General features: G+C 35.5%; 2 protein-coding genes across 3 annotated transcripts in view; both read left to right on the top strand.

The window, feature by feature from the left end:
* Positions 1-11883, top strand: part of edc4 (enhancer of mRNA decapping 4) — a 51921-nt gene extending 40038 nt beyond the window's left edge. For both annotated transcript variants that reach the window (NM_001045085.1, XM_009293574.4), the window contains 1 exon segment: positions 9499-11883. In NM_001045085.1, the coding sequence (NP_001038550.1) occupies positions 9499-9682 (184 nt within the window). In that variant the 3' untranslated portion in view covers positions 9683-11883.
* A 1497-nt stretch (positions 11884-13380) lies between these two features.
* Positions 13381-23859, top strand: part of nrn1la (neuritin 1-like a) — a 76940-nt gene continuing 66461 nt past the window's right edge. The window contains exon 1 of the mRNA NM_001324501.1: positions 13381-13656. Within this exon, the coding sequence (NP_001311430.1) occupies positions 13602-13656 (55 nt within the window). The 5' untranslated portion in view covers positions 13381-13601. The remainder of the gene's footprint in view (positions 13657-23859) is intronic.

The following is a 23859-nucleotide window of genomic DNA, read 5'->3' as shown; positions in this document are numbered from 1 at the left end:
AACAAGAAAAGTATTAATTTCCAACCCTTTATTCAAAAACAGAACTACAATCTTTAGAAATTGCACAACTAGTTGCTCCTTAAACATCCCTGAGGTGTTATAAATATATAAAAAAAAAAAAACTAAGTAGTGTTGTCCTGTTTTTAATCCAAATATATATATATATATATATATATATATATATATATATATATATATATATATATATATATATATATATATATATAAAAATCTTAAATGAAGATGCATACTAGACAAATTAAGTAGCATAAGAAATTGTCTTGTTTTCTGAAAAAACAGCACAATTAAGTGGTTGGCTTAAAACAAGCAAAAATGCTGGTGGTATATGGGGTTAAATTGGGGTAAGAAAAATCATCTTAATGATATATAATCACAAACAGAAGTTTTAAGCGTCACTTAATTTTCTCAAACCTTTTTTCTTGTCTAGTAATCTTGATTTAAGATTTTTATATATTTGGACTGGAAATGAGACAAAATGACTAAGAAAACTTTTTTGCAGTGTAGCTATACATGATAACCGATGGAAAAATGAATGATCCAAAAAAGGCAACTCCGTAAAAACATGTCTTTGGTCTTGCAATGCAAAGTAACTATACCACCGCTGCTTTACTACTGTTAACAAATTTCAGAAATATTCCATCTGGCCCCTGGGAGTGGTTTTTATTAAAAAAAATTATTTTATTTTTGACTACCATTATTTTGGAACGTTCAGCCTAAATATTTCAATGATGACTAGTTACATTTGTCACATGACACACCACAGCCACAAGAGCACTGAATGACACATGTATCGTTTTTATTTATTTTTTTCCTTTTTATTCAACATTCACACGCTTGCTCATCGTGTCATCAACTACCTGATATTCCAATTCACATAATCGTGCAAGTAAGGGTTTTGTGTTGTTTAAAAGATGGTATAAATAACCTTGATCGTGATCTATAACGTTAAATAAGCTTCGCCATGTTTACTTGTAGCCGTGCGTAAGCCTCATTCATAAAAGCAGAACAAGCAGTATTCAGCACGTAAATTTACCAATCACTCCCAAAATGCCTGCAAGTGGCTGGTGAACTTGGAAAAGAGTAGATTGACTTTTATAGTTACTTTAACTACGTGTATCTGAAATGAATAAAACACATCAGCAAATTGTATTTGAATGGATTGTTTGACTTCCATAGACTTTCTTGTGTGTTTTACAAACTTGAAACGTGGTGTTTTACTAGTACTTGTGTGTATTTACTCTCTAAAACAAAATATAAGCATTAGGTGGTTAAAAAACTGCATAATTGTGATATGGCAAGTACTTCTCTGGCTCAGTGCCATCCAACATGCCAAATCTCAGTTTTAATTTTTCAGTAGCCGTTCTAAGGGTTACTCCACCGCTCTAAGTGTTAAGGAGCTAACACTCCACTAACACTGTCAGGCTTGTCAAGCTGGATAACGATACACCAGGACCAGGGACAATACATTCCTCACTTCAAAACTGAACAAAAGTAGGATTCTGCAGCGATTTACCCTGCTGTTGAACTCCCTTCCTTCTCAACCCTGTCTATGTGGCACCAAACACTGCTAGCATCAGTGTTTAAGAGAGACCGAGTGCGTTCACTCTGCTACATGCTCAACTTAAGTTTTTTTAATAATCAAACATCCCCACGTTACGTGATGCATCAAATCGATTATGAAATTCGTTGCCAACTGTTTCAGTAATCGATTTTTATCAATTTAGTCGATTTGTAGTTGCAGCCTTATTACTTTATATTTATAAAAATAACCATAATAATTATTTTAAAAATTGTGTATGAAAGAATAAATGGCAATTATACATTATCTAAAACATTTGACATTGTGTATATAAAGTTTTTTTTTTTTTAGTTATTAAAATCTGACTTTGCAAAAGAGTTATAGTATGTAATACATGCACACACACACACACACACACACACACACACACACACACACATTGTGGCGTTTGCTTAGTAGCTAAGAATTTTTACCTTAAAGAAGCATGTTAGCTTGTCCAGGCCTGGTTCATGCATATTCATTAATGAATCTTCAAATAGATACTCTCTGTATTTTACCAGACAACACTTTCATGACCCAATTAGTATTCACACACTACAGCATAATCCCGTATGTGGAGGACAGTAGATAAGACATGTTTAAATTCAATAACACCTAGTCAAGTGCAATGAAATGGAACAAACACAAATCTCAAAGCACATTGTAAAATGTTTTTGTCTTAACCGTCTGTGCAATGTGGCTCGTGACACTGATATGCAAGTCTGGCCTCAGCACAACAGCTGCTTCACATTATGTAACACTCCAGTCATAAACAAGAAGACTCAGTAAATGGTAAAAGTAATATTAAAATGGCTCTGGCTTGGAATTCTTTTCAGTTTCTGTTCCTGTCTTGGACATATCATGTGCCAGTACTGTAAAAAAACTCAACGGTCCAAAATGTTTTGAAGCATCTAATGCAAGGTGCAAATTACAGGTGGGTTTGAGCCCCCCCAATCAACGCCTAATCTGACCCTTTGGGCCCTATCATACACCCGGCGCAATAAGGCATGAGACGTGTGTGGTTTGATTTGTTGCTATTTTGAGACCAGCGCAACCCTAATTTTCCTTTTTCACCCCGTTGTTTAAATGGCAAATCCATTTGTACCACTTTGTGGACTCATGAGTGTGCCGGTCTAAAATAGAGGTGTGTTAAGGCGCATTTTTAGGGCATTGCTATTTTGAAGCACTGAAGTATACTGCGCCATTGCCCCAATAAAAGCATGTTTAAGGTCCAGCACAGAACGTGTTAGTTATGCACCTATATGGGTTCAGACGCGTACACATTTCTTGATTTACACAGGATGGACAGCAATACACAAATATCTTTACAATATGGCAAAAAATTAAGGATTAAAATGTAACAAAATAAATTTTCTACAAAAATATAAAAAAAACACTACCTCCATGCCTCATCTCGGGGGGCTTTTTCAGTTTATTCATGACAATTTTCATTTGTATAATGTCAATTTTATTATTAGTAGTATTATTTATTATTTGCATATTTGTATTTGTTTTCATGAAAACAAATTTAGATTTGTCCACCTGTCAGGTTTGGAGACGAAAGCATCACCATCTGGGACATAAGTATAGAACATGTGTTTGGATATAACTTTTTAAATTTTTTTAAATTTACCACACTTCGTTATTATTGTTCAATTATTGTTTTTATGGAAATTAAGACTGAATTTAGAAATAGTTTTGAAACAAATCTTTGCACTTGACAAACGAAATTATGTAGGCTAATTGATGTCTTCAGTGGAGTGCATACAACACAGTTTTCTTATCCATGAAAAAAAAGGAGTACAGAGTAAAAGTAAAGAGGCCGAATAGAGGAGGCTCATTCCTTATTCTTGCACTGCAGATGGTCTGCTTAGCTGTTTTCTCGCTAGTGAAGCATTCAGTTTACATCCACTTACAAAGTCTACCATGTAAATAGCAAATGCGCTATGGCGCGACACAGCTGACTTTTAAAGGGAATGAGAGATAAAACTCAGATTAAAACTGATTGGTTTAATGCACATAATGCTCAAAACACACCCATAACTCATTAAGAGAATAAGCACAACACTGTTAGACCATGCGCCAGAAGGCAGACCGCATTTTTCCATCCTTAAAATAGCAAAAGTGGTTTCAGACACAACCTTAATGGTTTTGCGCCATGTGCTTTAGACTTTGCACCTAGATAAAATAGATGCTGCTGTTAAAATAGAGCCCTTTGACCCTGAAGGTTGTCAAAACAAGATGTGTGCAAGAAATAGTTGGTCCATGATCTGTATATTAAATCATAAACATAATTAAAATAATGTATAAAATAAATATACATATGGCGTGCAGTAGGTAGTGCTGTCGCTCACAGCAAGAGGGTCACTGGTTCGACCCTCGGCTAGGTCAGTTGGCGTTTCACTGTGGATTTTGCATGTTCTCCCTGCGTTCACGTGGGTTTCCTCCAGGTGCTCCAGTTTCCCCACAGTCCAAAGACATGCGGTACAGGTGAATTGGGTAGGCTAAATTGTCCGTAGTGTATGAGTGTGAATGAGTGTGTATGGATGTTTCCCAGAGATGGGTTGCAGCTGGAAGGGCAACCGCTGCATAAAACAAATGCTGGATAAGTTGGCGGTTCATTCGGCTGTGGAAACCCCAGATTCATAAAGGGACTAATCCATAAAGAAAATGAATCAATGAATAAATATACATTTGAACATTGAACATTATAATGGTTCATACCATTGAGAATGCATGCTCGTGCCTTGATATCTATGTAGAAAATTTTTTAATCGGCATTCTGAAACCAGCAGAGAACAGAGGAACTTTTCTTGTAAAGTACACAAAAAAGGTTTTTGCTGCTTGTTCAAACTATAGATTTAAAATTAACTGAAACAACGCAATTCTTCAATTTCTTGGGGTGATAACCTATTTTTTTATGTTCAGTGCACTTGAATATGTAAATACAATTTGGTTAACTTTATCGACTTTATCGGAACATAATGACGGAATTGTGTGAAACCCAGCATTGTTTTTACAGTGTAGATGTTTGTATCTACATATAGTTTACAAGTAAACAATAGTTTGTATTGTAATAGACACCTATGCTCGTGCGTAAAAGATAAACCGCAAAATAAGTATGAGTTTGGTGTAAATTATGAATTTTGGTTTACTGAAGCATGCATATGTATTACATAAACTAACATTACAGAAAAAAATATATATTTTGCCTCTGATAGTCCATGTATAATTCACAGGGTTAATAAATCACAGGGCTTTGTTCTGTCATGATAATTCGTGTGAGTGTAACCTCAGTAAAGGTTGGCAGAAATCAAGATTTGAACAGTGATTCCTCTGCATTAGGAATGTAATATCTGTCAGGGCCAGTAGATTATAGTTGAGATAACAGCACTGTGGGCTTAAACGCATTGAAACAGGAACTACACATGTGAAAATAGAGCAAACTGATATGAAGCATGAAAGCTTAGCCATCTGGACAGAACTCTACCGCAAAGTCCTGGGGATATTAAGGTCATTGTATTACAGTTCCTTTCTTTTTTTTATCGAAAGCTTTAGCTTAATGATCGCTTGTAAGGTAATTAAGATGACCTCTGTGCAGCAAACAGCTCAAGGGTGGTATCGTACACCAGTGTCTACTAATTTTAAAAGGCAGATGGAGAGATTTCCCATATAGTTTTTGCAGACAGGTGGCGTTTTACTAATCCTTGATGGACTTGTTTTTTTTTTATTCTTTTAATATAAAACAAGCAGACCAAAAAAAGCTTTTCCCTAAAATAGATTAAAGAAATAACATGGTCTGTTAGTACATCTGTCAACAAAACTCACCAGATTTGAGTTTGAGAATTGTAGTGAATGAATTGTCACATTCACTATCATTGAAATTTTGTTTTGCTTTAAAGTAATCTATATTTTAAAACTGGACGCTTTACAATTAGGTTAGCTGACATATTTAATGACATAAACAATACATTTATTACATTATTTTTTCAATTTTGTTAACATTAATGATAATTAAAGTGCATTAAAGTTAAAAAAGCAAAAATGTTTATTTTAATAATGCGGTAGTACATAATGAACTATGATTAATGATGCTGTACAAGTATAATTTATTCTTCATGTTATGAAATGCATAAACTAGTGCAAACTTATTGTAAAGTGACCAATTATAAATTGATTAAAGTTACAACTGACTTCTGTCTGTTCTTTTGGGCTTTAATCTTAGAATCCTGAGGTATATTGGTAGGTTCTGAGGTATATGGTTTTAACATATTCAGCTTTCTGTAGTGCGTACGTAGGTAAATTTGTCACAGATATAACCAACTTAGAGTTGGCACAAAAGTATGGTGGTCAGACATGCTGTTTTTCTTGGGAAAGTCCTGTATTTCACTGTCCCAACTCGATATGGGAAAATCTCAAATAGGCCTGGTGATTCAGCAAAAAAATGATCATGATATAATGTTTCATATCATTCGGTATCAGTAATTATTGAATATTTTTTTACCATCCATTTAGGAATATTAGTTTTTTTTTACCACTTTGTTTTAATTAACCAACATTACGAAGACAAATATTTTTAATTGTCAAGAACAAAAAAACAATCAAAAATATAATCTCTTATGTCTAATAATAAAATAAACAAAAGTGTTAAAGAGACTCTTAAAATAGTCTAAAATAAACTTAAAATAAAATGTTACAAAGTGTGCAATGGTAAATTGTAAATGCTGAACAATCAAAGCAAACTTTAAGGTAGATCAACATCTCCAAGGTATCAATTAATATAATACAGTAAACCTCAAACTCTGTAATCCAAACAAATTATGACTGCTGCCAGTCACGGCACTCATTTTCTTGTGTGTTGTTTTTCTTACCTGAGGTGAGATGAAGTGTGAGCGCGTAGATTCATCAACAAAGCACTGCAGTGTTTGGGTGCGTTGTGTTTTTCCTGAGTTAATTAGTCAGTCATTGTTACCAAAATGTGTATTCCATACAAAGTGTGAAGTAGAGATCTGCGTGGGACTATATTTTTAGTCCCGCTTACACCAGGTTTTATTCCGCACCCGCCTGCTCCCGCTGTATATTCAGCCTTTGGTCACCTGCAGGCCGCCGCTCCCTTTTTTTTTCTTCCAATCCGACTGTTCCTGCTAAATTTAGATCTGGTTTTCAAAAGCTTGCGTTGAAATTGGGCACTACCAAAAGAGAGAGATAACAGATAAAAGTCTTGGTTTTGCAAGGATTGTAGTCTAAATGTCAGTTTTGTTTGCCCCTTTGTGATGAGAAATGAGTGCCGCCTTAAATAGTTTGTGCAGTGAGGTTTCTTTCAAAGTCAGATTTACAAAAATTTTAACTCGATATATTTGCCAACTACCAAGTTTCTAAATCATATCAGCAATATTTCTATACACTTAGCAGGTACAAACTGCCTGCCTGCTCTCGTTCAAATTACAACTGAGTTACCGACCACTACTGCGTTATATTCAGGAATTTATTCCTGCACCGCAAGAAATCTGGTTGGGTCCTGTGGCTTTCATGGGAATGCAGACCTCTACTGTGAAGCAGATTGGTTAGTTCTAGTTACATGAATCGCTATGCGCACACAGCATTAGGTGCACCTAGAAAATGCGAGTACTCCTGGTGGACACCACTTGCACACCATGTGTGCGTCGCTTCCTGTTTAATTGGAAATAACCCTAAGCTTATTGGCATTCTATCGTAACTTTATACCAAACTAACCAATGTTTTCCAGTCATGTCACAGTATATTTCGAAGAACAAGTTTGCCATCCAGTTACTGTGGCGTCCGACAGCCTGCTTTGTGTTTATATGAGCACTCTGAAAACCTTTTAACCAGAGTTTAAACTGACAAGACTTGATTGCTCTAAAATCTTGTCAGGTTGAACTCTTGATATACAGTTTTTAGTGAACATGTTTTGTTTGTCACTGGGGCACGAGATATAAAGGAACCACCCTCCTCAGAAAACAGACAGGGAACATCATCTCATTTGCATAATAGAAACACAAAAATAGCATATTTTTTGTTTCCGTGCAACTATAATATGGTGTAATAAACGACCCATCAGGTTTTTGTGAGCTGAGTACTTCTATTACATCTTTTAAAATAGCACAATATGACTGATAATTATATTTTTGAGCACCAAATCAGCATATTAGAATCATTTCTGAACAATCGTGTGACACTCAAGTGTCAGCTGCTAAAAATTCAACTATGGAAAAAGCTCAGACCTCTTGCACTTTCTGAGTTTAATATTAATACATTGTTAAAGGTCTGGCCCAGTGCAAAGTGCTTCCAATATTAATGAGATTTGGCTTCAAAGCAAACGGGTGATCGTAACAGGAGAGATTAAAGGAACTTAGCCTTCCTGCAAGAAACACTTTGATAAAATAAATGATGTAAACGGCGCTTCCAGTTGAGTCCAAGCCAAATGGGCAAGAAAACATTGGCTCCTTCAAGATGCAGGCGATTGCATGATGGTTGCGATTGAAAATAGCAGGTATTTTACAGTTGTAATAAGTCAGGGAGCTGTTAAAATGCCTGAAGAAAGCAATTTTTGGGTTTTCATTCATCTAACATCATAGAAGTATCCCTGTTTTATTACTTTTTTTTTATCCTCCATAAAATCTTGTTTTGTGGCAAACAGCTGGAACTGAGGCAGGAACCTGAAAATGCTGACAACAACTCATTATATTGATTGTAAAAAGCTGTATAAATGTTCTTTTTTTTTAAGATTCATAATAAAACATCTGCGATTAGTATGAAATTTATTTCATCACAATATGGAGTAACTTTTGAATAGTCACCATGGTACTTTTTTCCTCTACGCTTTTCTCCATTCTACCACCAACATGCAACCACTATCAAGTTCTCTGCACCATAAAACATATTTTATATAACGTGAAATTAAAAGACTACTAGACAAGATTTCTTTACTAAGAGGACTTGTTTTGGATGGATGTTTTTCAAAATGTATCCTCAGGACAAATTTCCCAAGTTATTAATCATAAAACGGACTAAAATATCATATTTAATGTTTTAATGCAAGATCTTTTATTTATTTATTGTATTTTATCTTTTATTGGACTAAAATGTCATACCCAATGTTTTAATGTAAAATATTTATTCATCTATTTATTGTTTCTTATCATTTAATGGACTGAAATATCATATTTAATGTTTTAATGCAAGATCTTTTATTTATTTCTTGTATTTTATCTTGTAATGGACTAAAATGTTATGTTTTCATGTAAAATACTTATTCATCTATTTATTGTTTCTTATTATTATTTATTACATTTGAAATATCTTATTTAATTTTTTAATGTAAAGTATTCATTAATTTATTTATTGTTTCCTATCATTTATTGGACTAAAATATTATATCTAATGTTTTAATGTAAAATATTTATTTATTTACTGTTTCTTATCATTTATTGGACTGAAATATCATACCTAATGTTTTCATGTAAAATATGTATTTATTTTATATTATTTATTGGACTGAAATATCATATCTAATGTTTAAATATAAAATATAATTATTTTTGTTTCTTATCATTTATTGCATTTCAAATATTATGTCTATTGTTTTTAAATGTAATGTAAAATATTTAATTTTTATTAATTCATTTGTTGTACTTTTTTTTATTGGACTAAAATATCATATCTAATGTTTTAATGTAAAATATTTATTTGATGCATCTTATTTTTTGGACTGAAATGTCCTATTTAACATTAACATTATTTTAACAGTAATAATGACATATGTATAATAATGCATAATAATAACAAAAAGAAAAAACACATTTATTATTATTATGTAATGTTTCTGCCTATAGTAATTTTGCCATGACAAAGCCATAACAACAACAAAAAACTTTCTTCTTTCTCCCATTTACGTGCAGCTATCTCGAAGATGCTGTGATGAACCTTGACCACGGAGATCCCGTCACCCGAGACCACATGTCCGCAGTGCTGACCCAGGTACGACAGAAGCTCTTCCTGTTCCTGCAGCAGGACGCCCACAGCCCTATGAGCAAGCGTGCACGGCGCCTCATGATGATGCTGCAGGGCCTGGTCAACCACTAGAGCTCTTCACAACCTCTCAGTCTCACTGATGGATATCATGACCTCATGCCATCCTGCTCTCCGCTTTGCTTTTTCTGTGCTCTGCAGCTTATTTGCTCTCCTAAGAAGTTCTGTTGGGAGTCGTAGTCCAGACTTGAACTACAGATATATTGACGTGTTTGGACTACATCTCGCCATTCTTCCCTCTTTCCTTTTCTTAGCTTATGGTTTCATGTGGAATAAATCCTCAGTTTGTATGCATCAGCGCACAAAACGAGACATGGGCTACTTCAGTTATTTTCATTATGCATCGAATGCCGGGAGACCATGAAGACTGTTGTTGGCTTTCATCCTTGAAACATCACGAACAAGACTGGAAAGCTTGAAAGAACAAAACACTTGTGAATGGGATGGTTTCCTGGCGCTGCTTTATTCTCTTCTATTTCTTGTGGTGAAAAGCTGCAGACACCGAGAACTGATCATCACCTCATGAACATTAGCCCTGTTGGTTATTCATTAAGGTTGTATGTAGACCACTAATCCGTATTTGACTCCTTTGATTCGCTGAAAACATTTTGGCCAACCTGCTGCTTTCTCATGTCAGTGGAACATCATTGGAACAGAAGGTTCCAGGATTTTTTTGTTTCTTTTTTTTTGTGAACGTTATCAGGCTACGAAAAGGTCAAAGTTTGATTTCTACTCCTACAGTTGAACATCTGGACTACTGAAAAAATTCATCCCTCCTTTTTTTCTTCAATCAAGAAAGCCCTGTAAAATATGTAAGAAGGCTTATTATATTACCCGGGAATGCTAACAATATAGTTATGTAGAATTTCTTCAAAAGGAGTTTGGTAACTTGCAGTACACCTGTAAGTCTCTAGAGGGCAGGCATTTGTGTATCTTCTTTCTAATTTTATATGCAGCTTCTGTGATTTTTCAGTTCTGCGAAATTACACTACCGTGAATGCAGCTAGGCTTCTCGTAAAAAAAGTTTTTTCTGTAAAACTGTTTCTTCTCTGTGGTAACCCTGAAATAGTTTGGAAAGTGTTGGAGAAAGTGGCTGGAATGTCTTTTTTCTGCTTCGTTCTGCTCAGTTGATTGTATTTGATTTAGACTGAGATTGCCAACACTTGTTATTCATTAAAGAGGGACTATTTGGTCATGCCCTCTGATAGAGGAAGAACAAAAAAAGTGCCTTATCAGACTATATATTGCGTATCAGATACTGGTAATCGTGTCCTTAGACACTGCAGTGATCTACGAAAATTTTCTTTTTCACTAAAACACAGAATTGAAATAAGGAAGGGACAGGTTTGTTACCGAAACATTTTCTTTAAAAGTGCTGTATTCTGTGATCCGAGTTATTTTTTTTCGGCCATTTATTCCTTAAAAGTTTCATGTTAATGTGATGAGGAAGTGCCGGCCCCAGTGATTGTGTTTGTGTTAACACATTATTCGTTCCCTTGCCATCTTTATTTTTAGAGCTGTGCATATTATATCCATTGCCATTTGCAGCAGTCAGTGTGGCTCATTAGGACATTTATACAGGGTGCGGGCAATGTGTCCTCTTTTGCTTTATTCTTGTATGTTTAAAAATGCTCTGTAACAGACATGAGCCTGCTGTGCAGTTGAGGGTAAATTTGAGGCGCTAATTAGGATATATTAAACTCAGCATGCTTGCATGCTACTGGTGAGAGCCGTGTATTCAAATATGGAGGTACCTGTTTTTATCAATTTAACACCCCATTTTTCTTTAAGCTCTGTAAACCTGGGTTAATCCTGTTTTCATTTTTCTTTCTCAAATAGTATAGTGTCCAGCCGAGATGACCCGTGATCGGATAGATTGTCTGATTCATTTTTATGTTTTCAGGTTGAAACGTTTCAGAAAAAAAGCGTCTTGTCAGTTTTAAGGTTTCATTGCAGTGCAAGATAAATTGGTTTCGATGCTGTTTTAGACACGTCTGATGATGTTGGGGTTACTATGCTAATACGCAATGCCTTCAGTGTTTGAGGCTTAAATACGAACCTTTTTTTTCCCCCTTCTCTTCAAGAGATTTACATTGCAGGTTGTGTATGAACGTTTAATTGTTTGTTTGTTTTTTCATTTGTGTTTTGATTTTTGTTCCTTGTGTTTGCAATTCTGTTGTACATTTTACACTTGTTTCTTTCATCCTAGACATTTTGGAATAAAAAAAGGAAAACATTGTTCAATGTTCAGTTAAGACTGTGTGGATGTTTTCTTTTCTGCAGAATGCTTTTTGTAATAACCTGTTTTTTATAACTTGTCATCAATATGGAGAATTTTGAAATCTGTGACCTCTTAAAGATATAGTTCACCTTAAGATGAACATTCTTTTGTCTTTCACTCACCCTTGATGCAAACCTGTTTGTGTTTCTTCTGTTAAACAAAAGACTATATTTTGAAGAAAGTTATAATCCAGCAACCATTGACTTCCATAGTAAAAGCTAATACTATGGAAGTCAGTGGTTGCATGTTTCCATTTTTTCCAAATATATTTCTCTGCAGTGAACAAAAGAATGAAAAGGTTTATAACCACTAAAGGCTGAGTATAGTGAGTAGATTAGCATTTTTGGTGAACGGCCCCTTTAATATTTTATGTGACTAAAATTAGGTTGCACTTAATCATATCCCCTGGTGAATTAAATCAGGGTGAATTGAATAAGCTAAATTGGCCGTAGTGTATGTGTGAATGCAGGAGTGTATGGGTGTTTCCCACTACTGGGTTGCGGATGGAAGGGCATCCGCCGTGTAAAACATATGCTGGATAAGTTGGCGGTTCATTCCGCTGTGGCAACCCCTGATAAATAAAGGGACTATAAGCTGAAAAAGAAAATGAATTAATTAATTAAATCATGCGTTCTGCATATCAGTCATTGCAGTAATGTAATACTTTATGGTGTAACAAGAATTGTATATTCTATTATAGATCATAATTTCTTAAGGAGGTTAATTTGCAAAAACACTACCTCAAATGCCTTGATTAAATTATGATTAGTGTAGCAAAAACCATGAATAATGGGCTATAAAAAAGTCAAATGTCAAAGTATTTACACTAAACATAAAAGCACATTTACTTACTAACATAAAATATTCATGTCTCATATATTTACAGTTAATGTCAAAATTATTTGCCCTTCTGGGAATTTCTTTTATTTTCCCAATATTTTGCAAATGATGTCTGAGCAAGAAAATTTTCAGTATTTCCTGTAATATTTTTTTCTTCTGGAGAAAGTCTTATTTGTTTTATTTCGGTTAGAGTAAAAGCAGCTTTTGATTTAAAAAAAATAATAATTTTATGCTCAGTATTACTAGCAATATTTCTTTTTTCGATTGTCTACAGAACAAACCACTCTTAGACTATGCAATGACTTGTCTAATTACCGTAACCTAGTTAAGCACTTTCAGCTGAAAACTAGTATACTGAAAAATGCCTAGTAAAATATTATGCCCTGTCATCATGGCAATGATGAAAACTAGTAAAAAAACTATTGTTTAGAAATGTGTTCTCTAAACAGAAATTTGGGGAAAGAAATATACAGGAGGGGGGGCTAAAAATTATGACTTCAACTGTATATATAAATATATAATATATACACACACTACGTGAGCTCCTGACGTTACTCTAGTGTTATGTAATATTTGCTTATGGTTTATTAATGAAAGTGTATGTAGACCAGCAGCGTGTAGTAGTGCGCGAGTGCAATGAAAAAGTTGTGGTTGAAACAAAGCTCTGCTAAACGCGCAGTCGTGCTCCCGCATGCAGCCTCAGCCTCCTCCCCTTTACTACAGGATACGCGCGCTAGTGAATCATTCATCAGTCCAGCGCAATGCGAGCTGATGCTCCGAGTTTCTCTTAAATGAACAGCCGCATCTGTGACTTCACTGCCTTCAGTTTCTGTTCGCCGGGATCTCTTCAGGATGACACCTCTCCTCTGCAACGCCTGCCTCATCCTGCCTGTTGCTTTACATCTGCGTAAGTTGATGCTGATACGTTTGCTGAAGTGTTTGTCTTTTCAGCTGTACTTCTGATTAAGGCTGCAAACACCTGAGGAAAAATCGCTGCGTTTCTGTCTTTATTTGGGCTGCGATGAATCAGCGTCAGAGTGTAGGCTAACATAGATGGAGAGAGATTACCTTATTGGACTCTGCGGTTATTTATGAGCTCTTTTACCCTTTTAAACATGATAAACGAGTTGTTAAACTGATGATAACACGTAGTGGTGAGTGTTTGTGCGGAGTTGCTCGCTGGAGGAGTTGAGTCGAGCATCTCTCGGACGTTGCCGGGAGCGCTGCTGACGTCTGGCTGTTTCTTTGGAGTCGTGTTGATGTGACTTATTTCCCCAGAGGATTTAGTCCGTGTGTGGTGGGGGGAAACATCATGACTGGGAGAATTATGCATAAAAGCAGCTGTTCGCTAAATCTGAGGTCTTGTCTCCGGAGAGTAGGCTCCCTTTCTGCCCGTTTACCGAGCAAAATGTTGTCAGTCATAGTGAGTGTGGAGGAGGAAAGCGCGTTTGAGCAGCGTGTTGGACTTCAGGTGATGCCGGAGAATGGGAGAGTCGTGTGGAGTTGTGATTCTGATTCCTTGACGGTTCTGTTGGTGATTCTTTTTTATAATTTTGAGGAAAGAATTGTTTATAGAAAGCTATAAAAGGAAAAGTGCTTGTTCCATTTACAGCTCGAGACCAAGATTTCAGAAGAACAGAATTAACAAGCAAACGAATCATTGGCATAGATGAGCTCAAATACTTTTTAGAGACTTTTTAAACGCCAGAAATGGATCCAAAACAGTTTTAATCATGAAAACAAAACAATACTAAAACTGATTTATTTATTTAAGCCAAATTATTTAATAAAAAAATGACTGATAGACTAATAACTTTAGTAATAACAAAAAGGTACTCAGCATAACTGTACACTCCATTTTGAAAATTAATATTTTTATTCATTTCTCAGTGAATATGGGTAATGTATTTTGGTGCATTTAAACAAAACAGATTTATTAAACATATTTTTTAAAATAATATTTTAGTCACCAAATATATTTAGAAAATTAAAAATAATAATACAATTGTGTTAAAGCAAAATATTGCAAAAAAATAAAAACTACAAAATTTCAACAAATTTTTTAAAATTTATTTCTTTATGTATCTTCTCTTGATTTTACTTCTTTTTTATATTTTATATATGTATTTAATATTGTTCGATAACATAAATTTGACTGTATTGGTTTTTGGGACTGTTATCGTAAGTTATTTTGTTAGATAAGTTCCAGATCAGGCACTGACTAATCTAATGTGTGTGCACAATAATATAATATATATAATATTGCTAAGCATCCTAGGAGTTTAAAAAATAGATTTGTGAGGGGTGTACTTGTATAAGCTGAGCACTAAGTACCTTTGCAGTCACAACAACCAGTCAGTAGTGCTGGTTTCACTGTATCTTGTTGATTCACTAAATAATACACTCATAGCTTTAAACGATGCTTGACTGAAGGTCACACAAGCTTTTAAAACATAGCACAGCCCCCCCAAAATACATTTCTTCAGCATTTACTCTTACTCAAGTGGTCCTAAACTTTTATTAAAATATTTCTTCTGTTGAGCACAAAATGAGATCTTCTGAAGAATGTCGGAAAAAAGCAGCCATTGACATCCATTGTCGGAACAAACTACTTACCTAGAACTGTTATGCTGCAGGCTACTTAAAGGGATAGTTCACCTAAAAATGATGGTTAAAAAAGTAATTGATATCCATAGTAGGAACAAAAATGGATGTCAATTACTTGTTTTTTAACCATCATGTTTTGGTGAACTATCCATTTAAGTAGCCTGCAGCATAACAGTTCTTGGTTCAGGCATAAAGAAAGCAAGCAATAACCTTTGGCTGACAGCTAAACAGTTCACATTTACACCACCAGCTTCTTCGAATGATGTTTTGATTCCTTATATGAAAAGAACTGAACTACAATAGTCATCCATTCATTCTGGAATCAAACTACCCTTTTAGCACAGTTATTGAATCACTGAAAAGAACCGGTTCAAAAGAGTCATTTCACTGGTTTTGCTCTATAATGTTTAATTGTCATTTCTTTGGACTATGTACAGTATGAATCACCCGATCAGTCATGGGATTATGCATGTTATTTAACAGCCTGTCTTTCTTAAAAATATAATTTATTTATTTATAGTGGCTCTGTTTCACTACATGCCACCACAATAGTTTATTCATGAGATTTTGTGTGATTAAACGGGACAGTAGAGAGACTGAGAAATAGAGGAACTTGACTGGACCTTTTTTGTCATTCTTTTCAGAATAGCATGGGGAAAAAACTGAGAATAATATAATGCTGCATCAGTGCTGCTTTAATGCTTTATGTTACTTGTGCACTACTGCAGCAGCACCCCATTTATCATTCAATTATAATGCCATAAAATATGAGCAAACTATTATTATATGACATATCCAACTTATTCAGCAGGACTGTCCGCTCGATCATGCCATATCATTAGTCTGCGATACACCTATTCTTCAGGGTTTTGGGGGAAATCTGCCACATTTTCACAAAATTTACATACATTTACATAAGCTGATGTATTTCCCTTTTATAATTTACAATAACTCAGAAACAAATAGTTTAATGGGGAGATTATGTATATGGCAAGCCATTTTAACATTTAATACAAAAAATATGTAGTATATACTACCTGACAAGAGTCTATCCAAGTTTTAGCAACAACAAATAATAACTTGACTTCTAGTTGATCATTTGGTATCAGAAGTGGCTTATATAAAAGCATCTAGATTACGCTTATTTTACCAAAACGAAATATAATCATGATTTTTAATAATTTAATTAGGACAGTAAGGTCTGACTTTGCTAAGACAAACGTCTTCTCACCTAACAGAAATAATGTATAGTATAGAATATAAAGTCATGGTGCAGTGGGAAAAGAATTAATATCGGGTATAACTCCCATGAGCTTGGAGGACTGCATCCATACATCTCTGCATTGACTCAAATAACTTATTAATAAAGTCATCTGGAATGGCGGAGAAAGCGTTCTTGCAGGACTCCCAGAGTTCATCAAGATTCTTTGAATTCATCTTCAATGCCTTTTCCTTCATCTTATCACAGACACGCTCAATATTGTTTATGTCTGGTGACTGGGCTGGCCAATCTTGGAGCACCTTGACCTTCTTTGCTTTCAGGAACTTTGATGTGGAGGTTGAAGTATGAGAAGGAGTGCTATCCTGCTGAAGAACTTGCCCTCTCGTGTGGTTTTTAATGTAATGGGCAATGTTGCCATCCACTCTGCTGATTTTTCACACGCCCCTATACTGAATGTACCCCCAAACCATGATTTTTTCCTTCACCAAACTTGACTGATTTCTGTGAGACTCTTGGGTCCATGCAGGTTGCAGTAGGTCTTCTGCAGTATTTGTGATGATTGGGACGCAGTTCAACAGATGATTCATCTGAAAGATCTAACTTGTGACACTTTTCCAAATGATCAACTAGACGTCATTATTTGTTGCTTTTACAACTAGGATCAACAACAAGACTTTTGTCAGGTAGTGTATGTCCTTGCTACTAATATTTATTACTAGCTAGTATCTTTTCCATTCCATGGGTCTTTCAGATTTGAATTTAACAGCTGATCACGTGGGTAGCACCTATTAAATAGACACCAATAACTTGCTTATTTCAGTAGTGATTATTAGTAATTAGCCTATTCTATTGTATCACATTTTGAAAAAATTGCGATTCAAGGGCGCGTAGAACTTTGCAGATTTCCACAGATTTTTAGCCCATCATTGAGTCTATGTATTTACTTGTGTAAATGTGTGTAAATTTATATTTATTCAGTATTTAAATGAATTTCACTTATATTATTGTGATATAATAATAGTAATATGAAAATGTTCACATGATTTATTTACCATAGTTTGTAAAGTAATATTTTCTGCCTTTTAGTAGATTTATTATGAGACACTTGCGATGTTTACCAAATAAGTGGATCTAATTAGATTTGCACTGTAAACATTAAATAAAAGTTAAAATGTTTAATTTTTTATTTCATATACTGTATTAAGTTTATAGTTACAAAACTCCTAAAATGATTCCGCATAATGCTGCAGATTTTTTACAAAATACTCAGCAGAAATAGCAAAAGAAAAGTCAGCAGATTCTGTCTGGCCCTACTAATTGCTTTTAAAATAATTACTATTAATGAATTAGCTAATTAATAAATACTAGTATCTTTAAAATAATAATAACAACAACAACAACAATAATAATATTAATAATAATAATAAATGCTAGTAACTAATGAACCAGTACAGCTTAAGAAGAATCATTACTTAATAGCAAAAATTATTATAGCTAAAAAAAGAAAAAGAAACGAAACGAAAAGAAGCATGACAGTTGACACTTGCACATTTAATAGAATAAATATTAAAGCAGCTTCACCTAACGTATTTAAAAACAGACACAAACATGATGAGACAAACTCTTATGATTGCTACAATAAAGTTATTTTTAGCTGGTCTATCACATTGCTTTATTGTGGAAGGACAAATGTTATCACCACAGAAGAAACCGTGAACACAAGGGACTTTTAGAGCAAGTGTGGAAGTGATTATTTATATAGTAATCTTTCCCATGATGACAGTAAATAATATTTTACTAGTGATTTTTCAAGATACTTTTTAGCTAAAAGTGACATTTAAAGGCTTAACTAGGTTAATTAGGCAAGTCAATGTAAAACGAAGGTTCGTTCTGTAGTCTATCAAAACAATACATCTTCCTAAAGGGGGCTAAAAATATTGACTTTAAAATGTTTTTTTTTTTTTTTTTTAGTTAGAAACTGCTTCAGCTCTTGCCAAAATAAATCAAATAAAACTTTTTTTTTTTAATTCACAGGAGGGCAGATCATTTTGACTTCAACTGTATGTATGTGAATCTTTGTTTATTGTGAGATTTAGAATTGATTGAATAATTAAGCAGAGCATTTGATTGTGACTGCAGTGTCTGCTTTATTGACAGTTCACTTCCCCACTGAAGATGGACAAGGTCATGGTCGATTTGATTAAAAACTTCTCTCTTTTATAGCTGCTTCCTACACTGTAAAAAATCCTGGTTGCATTAAAAATTTAAGCTAAATCAAATTAACCTTATGAGTCCATTGAACTTATATTATGTTAAACTGACTTAAAACAGCTTGCATAGCTTATAAAACTAAGTAAGAACATGATTAACTGAAAGTTACAATGAGCTAAAAACATGTGCTGTCAGGACTAATTGATCATACAATTTTTACAGTGTATTAGTGATGTGAAAAAAGTCAAAAATAAGAAAATAGTGAATAAATTGACCTTTTAAATACATTTGATCTGTCTTGAAAAATCTGGAATGTGAGAATATACTGAGCCACACAATATAATCAGTCCCAATGTGCTATTTACTGAATGTATTTTATGAAAAAGGTATCTTTTTTCATATGTTGACGTCATAAGCAGCCCCTGAACTGTTTTTTAAAAGCCTCACGCTGGGTGGTGAGGTTTCCTGATTTAGTTTAAATAGAATAATTTATATTTTGGTTGATTTTAGGGGTAGAGAAGAAAATCTTCTCAATCTTTTTTTGCGCTCTCGTTCTCCCCACATCACTTTCATATTCATATGCTTTTGGTTTGAAATTTTAAAGCGTGCTCTGTAGACAGTTTGCCGCATTGAAAGGAGACACGACTTCTGAGTAAAGATAGTTTTAAGACTGCTTGAAAACTAGGACACTAATGTTTACCGCCAAGGATATCGTTCCATCTAATGTTCATTTCTGCACCAGTAATTACTCGGTAAATAGGAAGTGGTGTGATTCGCAGAACAGACTAAAAGAATAATGTTGATGAACTCTATCAAGGTGCCAAGGTCTTTTTTTATAGCAACTTATAAAGTGCTTGAGTGCAATAGCCCACATTTGAAGAACACAGAGGGAAGTAATTTGTACATTTACATGTGCAGCTCTGCATTAAAAAATCCAAAAATATTTCAAAACCAGACTCAGCCCTGCTTAGCTTCAATGAGTAACTGGTCTTGAGGTGCAGGGTGATATTCATTCATTCATTCATTCATTTTCTTGTCAGCTTAATCCCTTTATTAATCCGGGGTCGCCACAGCGGAATGAACCGCCAACTTATCCAGTAAGTTTCTACGCAGCAGATGCCCTTCCAGCCGCAACCCATCTCTGGGAAACATCCACACACACATTCACACACATTCGTACACTACGGACAATTTAGCCTACCCAATTCACCTGTACCGCATGTCTTTGGACTGTGGGGGAAACCGGAGCACCCGGAGGAAACCCACGCGAAGGCAGGGAGAACATGAAAACTCCACACAGAAACGCCAACTGAGCCGAGGTTCGACCCAGCGACCTACCTACTGCGCCTCTGCCTCGCCGCAGGGTGATAAGGCTGTGGCTAATATAAATTTAATTAATTTATTAATTCTGTTTTTAATCAAATAAAAAAATATATTATCAAACATCACTAATTAAACCCTGCCAGTAAACAACAAGATTTGCACACACTTCTTGAATAGGTACACCTTACTAGTACCAGGTTGGACCCCCTTTTGTCTTTAGAACTGCCTTAATCCTTTGTGGCAGAGATTCAACAAGGTACAGGAAATATTTATGAGAGATTTTGGTTCATATTGATATGATAGCATCATGCAGTTGCTGCAGATATGTCAGCTGCACATCCATGATGCGAATGTCCGGTTCCACCACATCCCAATGGTGCTCTATTGGATTGAGATCTGTTGACTGTGGATAGGGTAGGGAACTCATTGTCATGTTGAAGAAACCAGTCTGAGATTATTCCCACTTTATGACATGATGCGTTCTCCATCAGAAGATGGGTACACTGTGGTCATAAAGGGATGGAGATGGTCAGCAACAATACTCAGGCAGGCTGTGGCATTGACACAATGCTCAATTGGTACTAATTGGCCCAAAGTGTGCCAAGAAAATATCCCCCACACCATTACACCACCACCACCACCAGTCTGAACCGTTGATGCAAGGCAGGTTGGATTCATACTTTCATGTTGCTGATGCCAAATTCTGATTATACCATCAGTATGTTGCAGCAGAAATGGAGACCCATCAGACCAGTCAACGTTTTTCCAATCTTCTATTGACCAATTGTGGTGACCCTAGCCTCAGTTTCCTGTTCTTAGCTGACAGGAGTGGGACCCGGTGTGGTCTTCCGCTGCTGTAGCTCCGCCTTTAGGTTGGATGTGTTGTGCATTCAGAGATGCTCAGAGATTCATTCATCAGTTGTAACGAGTGGGTATTTGAGTTACTGTTACCTTTCTATCAGCTGGAGCCAGTCTGGCCATTCTCCTTTGACCTCTGGCGTCAACAAGGCATTTGCACCCACAGAACTGCCGCTCACTGGATATTTTCTCTTTTTCAGACCATTCTCTGTAAACCCTAGATATGGTTGTTTGTGAAAATCTCAGTAGACCAGCAGTTTCTGAAATACTCAGACCAGCCTGTCTGGCACCAACAACCCATATTCAAAGTCGCTTAAATCACCTTTCTTCCCCATTCTGATGCTCGATTTGAACTGCAGCAGATCATCTTGATCATGTCTACATGTCTAAATGCATTGCTGCAATGTGATTGGCTGATTAGAAATTTGCATTAATAAGCAGTTGGACAGGTGTACCTAATAAAGTGGCCGGTGAGAGTATGCCCCACAATAACTTACAGTTTTTTCAGTTACTTCTGAACACAGACTTGCACTCTTTTTCCTCCAGTCCAATTAACATTAAATCAGAAAAAAATTATGAACAATAGAATGATTTTCACTTATTATTTCATTCCATTTTTAGCCACATTTGCAAATCCACCGTCTCCAAGCAAGTGTCTGGTCTGGTCTTTCGTTATGGACTCTGTATATAGCTTAGTCTCCAAATAAGCACTGTGAAATGAACCAGCAGCTGAGGCATGACATCCCCTCGACTCCCCACCCCTGTGACACTGCCAATGAATATTCATGAGAAAAAGTGACTTACTTCTATTGAAGTTACAGGAACTTGTGTCCTCTAGAACTAATGAATCCTGAGTGATTCAGTGATGTGCATGTGGTTAATATGTGTGTGTGTATGTGTGTGTGAGAAAGAGAGAGAGAGATGGAGGGAAAGACAATGACACAAATTGCAGGGGTAATTAAAGGTAGCTGAATTGGACGCAGACTCTGCAGTGCATAGGGAACATGATGTTTTTAAGTGAATATCCAAGGTCACTGCAGTCCATCTCCCAGGTGGTAAATTTTGTGTGGGTTGCATATCTGCATCAGAGGTAAAGAAATTCACTCAAGAAGAGTCCCTCGGGGCAAACAAAGGCTAAATGTGCAGCCAAATACGGGCATCGCCCTTTATAAAGCACTTTTTAATAAAAAGACTCTGGGAGAAGAGTCTTTATTAAAGTCAATTTGAACTTTTCAGTTATATGATACTTGGTAATGGTTTCTTTTTCCTTTAGTGTGCAATGTGTCTGTTTGGGCATTAAGTCTGCTATGCTATCTAAGAGCTGTCTAAAACACATCAATTGAGATACTATACTGTAAAAAACTTAATCGATTTGTGTTGCGACAACATGAATAAGTTAACATAACAAATTTAAGTCGATTGAACGTAAAAAAGTTTCCCCAAAAAACCTCCAGATGTGTGTCGTTAAATAAGTAACTTGAACAAGCAGTTTGAGTGTAGGTCCACTAATGTGTATGTGACATTTTTACTTACAAGTAGGTGACCACAAAACCAGCCATATGCCAATTTTTGTAATATCTCGAATCTGAGGGTTTAAAAAAATCTGAATATTGAGTAAATCACCTTTAAAGTTTCTGAATGAAGAGCTTTGCAGTGCACATTAGTTCTCAAAAATAAGGTTTGGCTATGGATCATTCTGATTATGTACCCCTATATACATTTCTGAAGAGAGTAAAATATCTCCCAGGAGCTACTTTTTTTTTGTAGTTTTTGTTTTCACGTGTCCACCAGAGGTCGCTGTGTATGCTTTTTCAGATCTCAATATTCTGTTGCGAGTGGCATTCGCGCTTGCTGTTCTTACGTAAATCAACCAGAGGCTGCTGTTGACTGACTTACTGACCAACCGGCAACCCCCCCACCCTCCCCTTCCTTAAACCCAACCAATATTGTTTAAAAAAGCACTGATTGACCCGCCCACCCACTTCCCTAAATCCAACTGCAATGTTTTAAAAAGCAATTCAGATAAAGAAAAGCCCCTTGATTTTTTTATCATGTTTTCAGATTGTACCACATTCTCACCCTGTTATTAACTAATTACCCTATAATTAGTTGTCATGCTCCGCTCTGCATCACAAATCTGACTCGACGTACATGTCGAGTACATGTCGAGCTACTGGACAAACTGGTAACAGCAGAAAAGCCGTCCATACGGAGGTAAGCGCTCAGCTGGTAAGTGGGAATAGGAACGACGTCATACGGCCCTGTAGCATTCGTTTTAAAGATAAAATACAGCCATACGTACCTCTGGCTACATAATTCGCAATCTCTAGAAATGTATATTTTCTACATTTTTAGAATGTGTCTGTTAAATATCTTTATCGAACAAAATCTTTTAATGATGTAATGGCTGTAAACTTTGTATCTTTACGATAATGGTGCAGGATAGGTGAAATACTGTAATTTCCAGTCATACGCTGCCTGTATGAAAGGAGTGGCAGTTGTCAGGAGGAAATGTAGCATGCATGCCAAGCAGATAACACCGAGCAGACAATGCAGACAAATTAATGAAAGTTAAGCAGAGTCAATGTTCTTTTAGGTAAAGTTAAGTTTGAATAATCATGTATATGATGCTTTAAGTGAGGTGTTACAGTATATGACGTTTTAAGTGGGGTGATGCATGTAATCAAGTGTATTGGGATACCTGAAGGTGCTAATGCTGAGTAGCAGTTATTGTAGCTGTGTCCAGGTATGTGATTAATTACTAAAATACATGTTTGTTACATGCTGTTTATTTGTTATAGTATTGTGTATGGATATTGCATGGGGTTGTCTTTGATGTATAAAAGGTTTGTGATGAATGTTGTATTTGAAATGTTTTATGCTTAAATA

Source organism: Danio rerio, chromosome 18 (assembly GCF_049306965.1).
Source record: "Danio rerio strain Tuebingen ecotype United States chromosome 18, GRCz12tu, whole genome shotgun sequence".
Lineage (NCBI taxonomy): Eukaryota > Metazoa > Chordata > Actinopteri > Cypriniformes > Danionidae > Danio > Danio rerio.
This window is presented reverse-complemented; position numbering and strand designations above follow the sequence as displayed.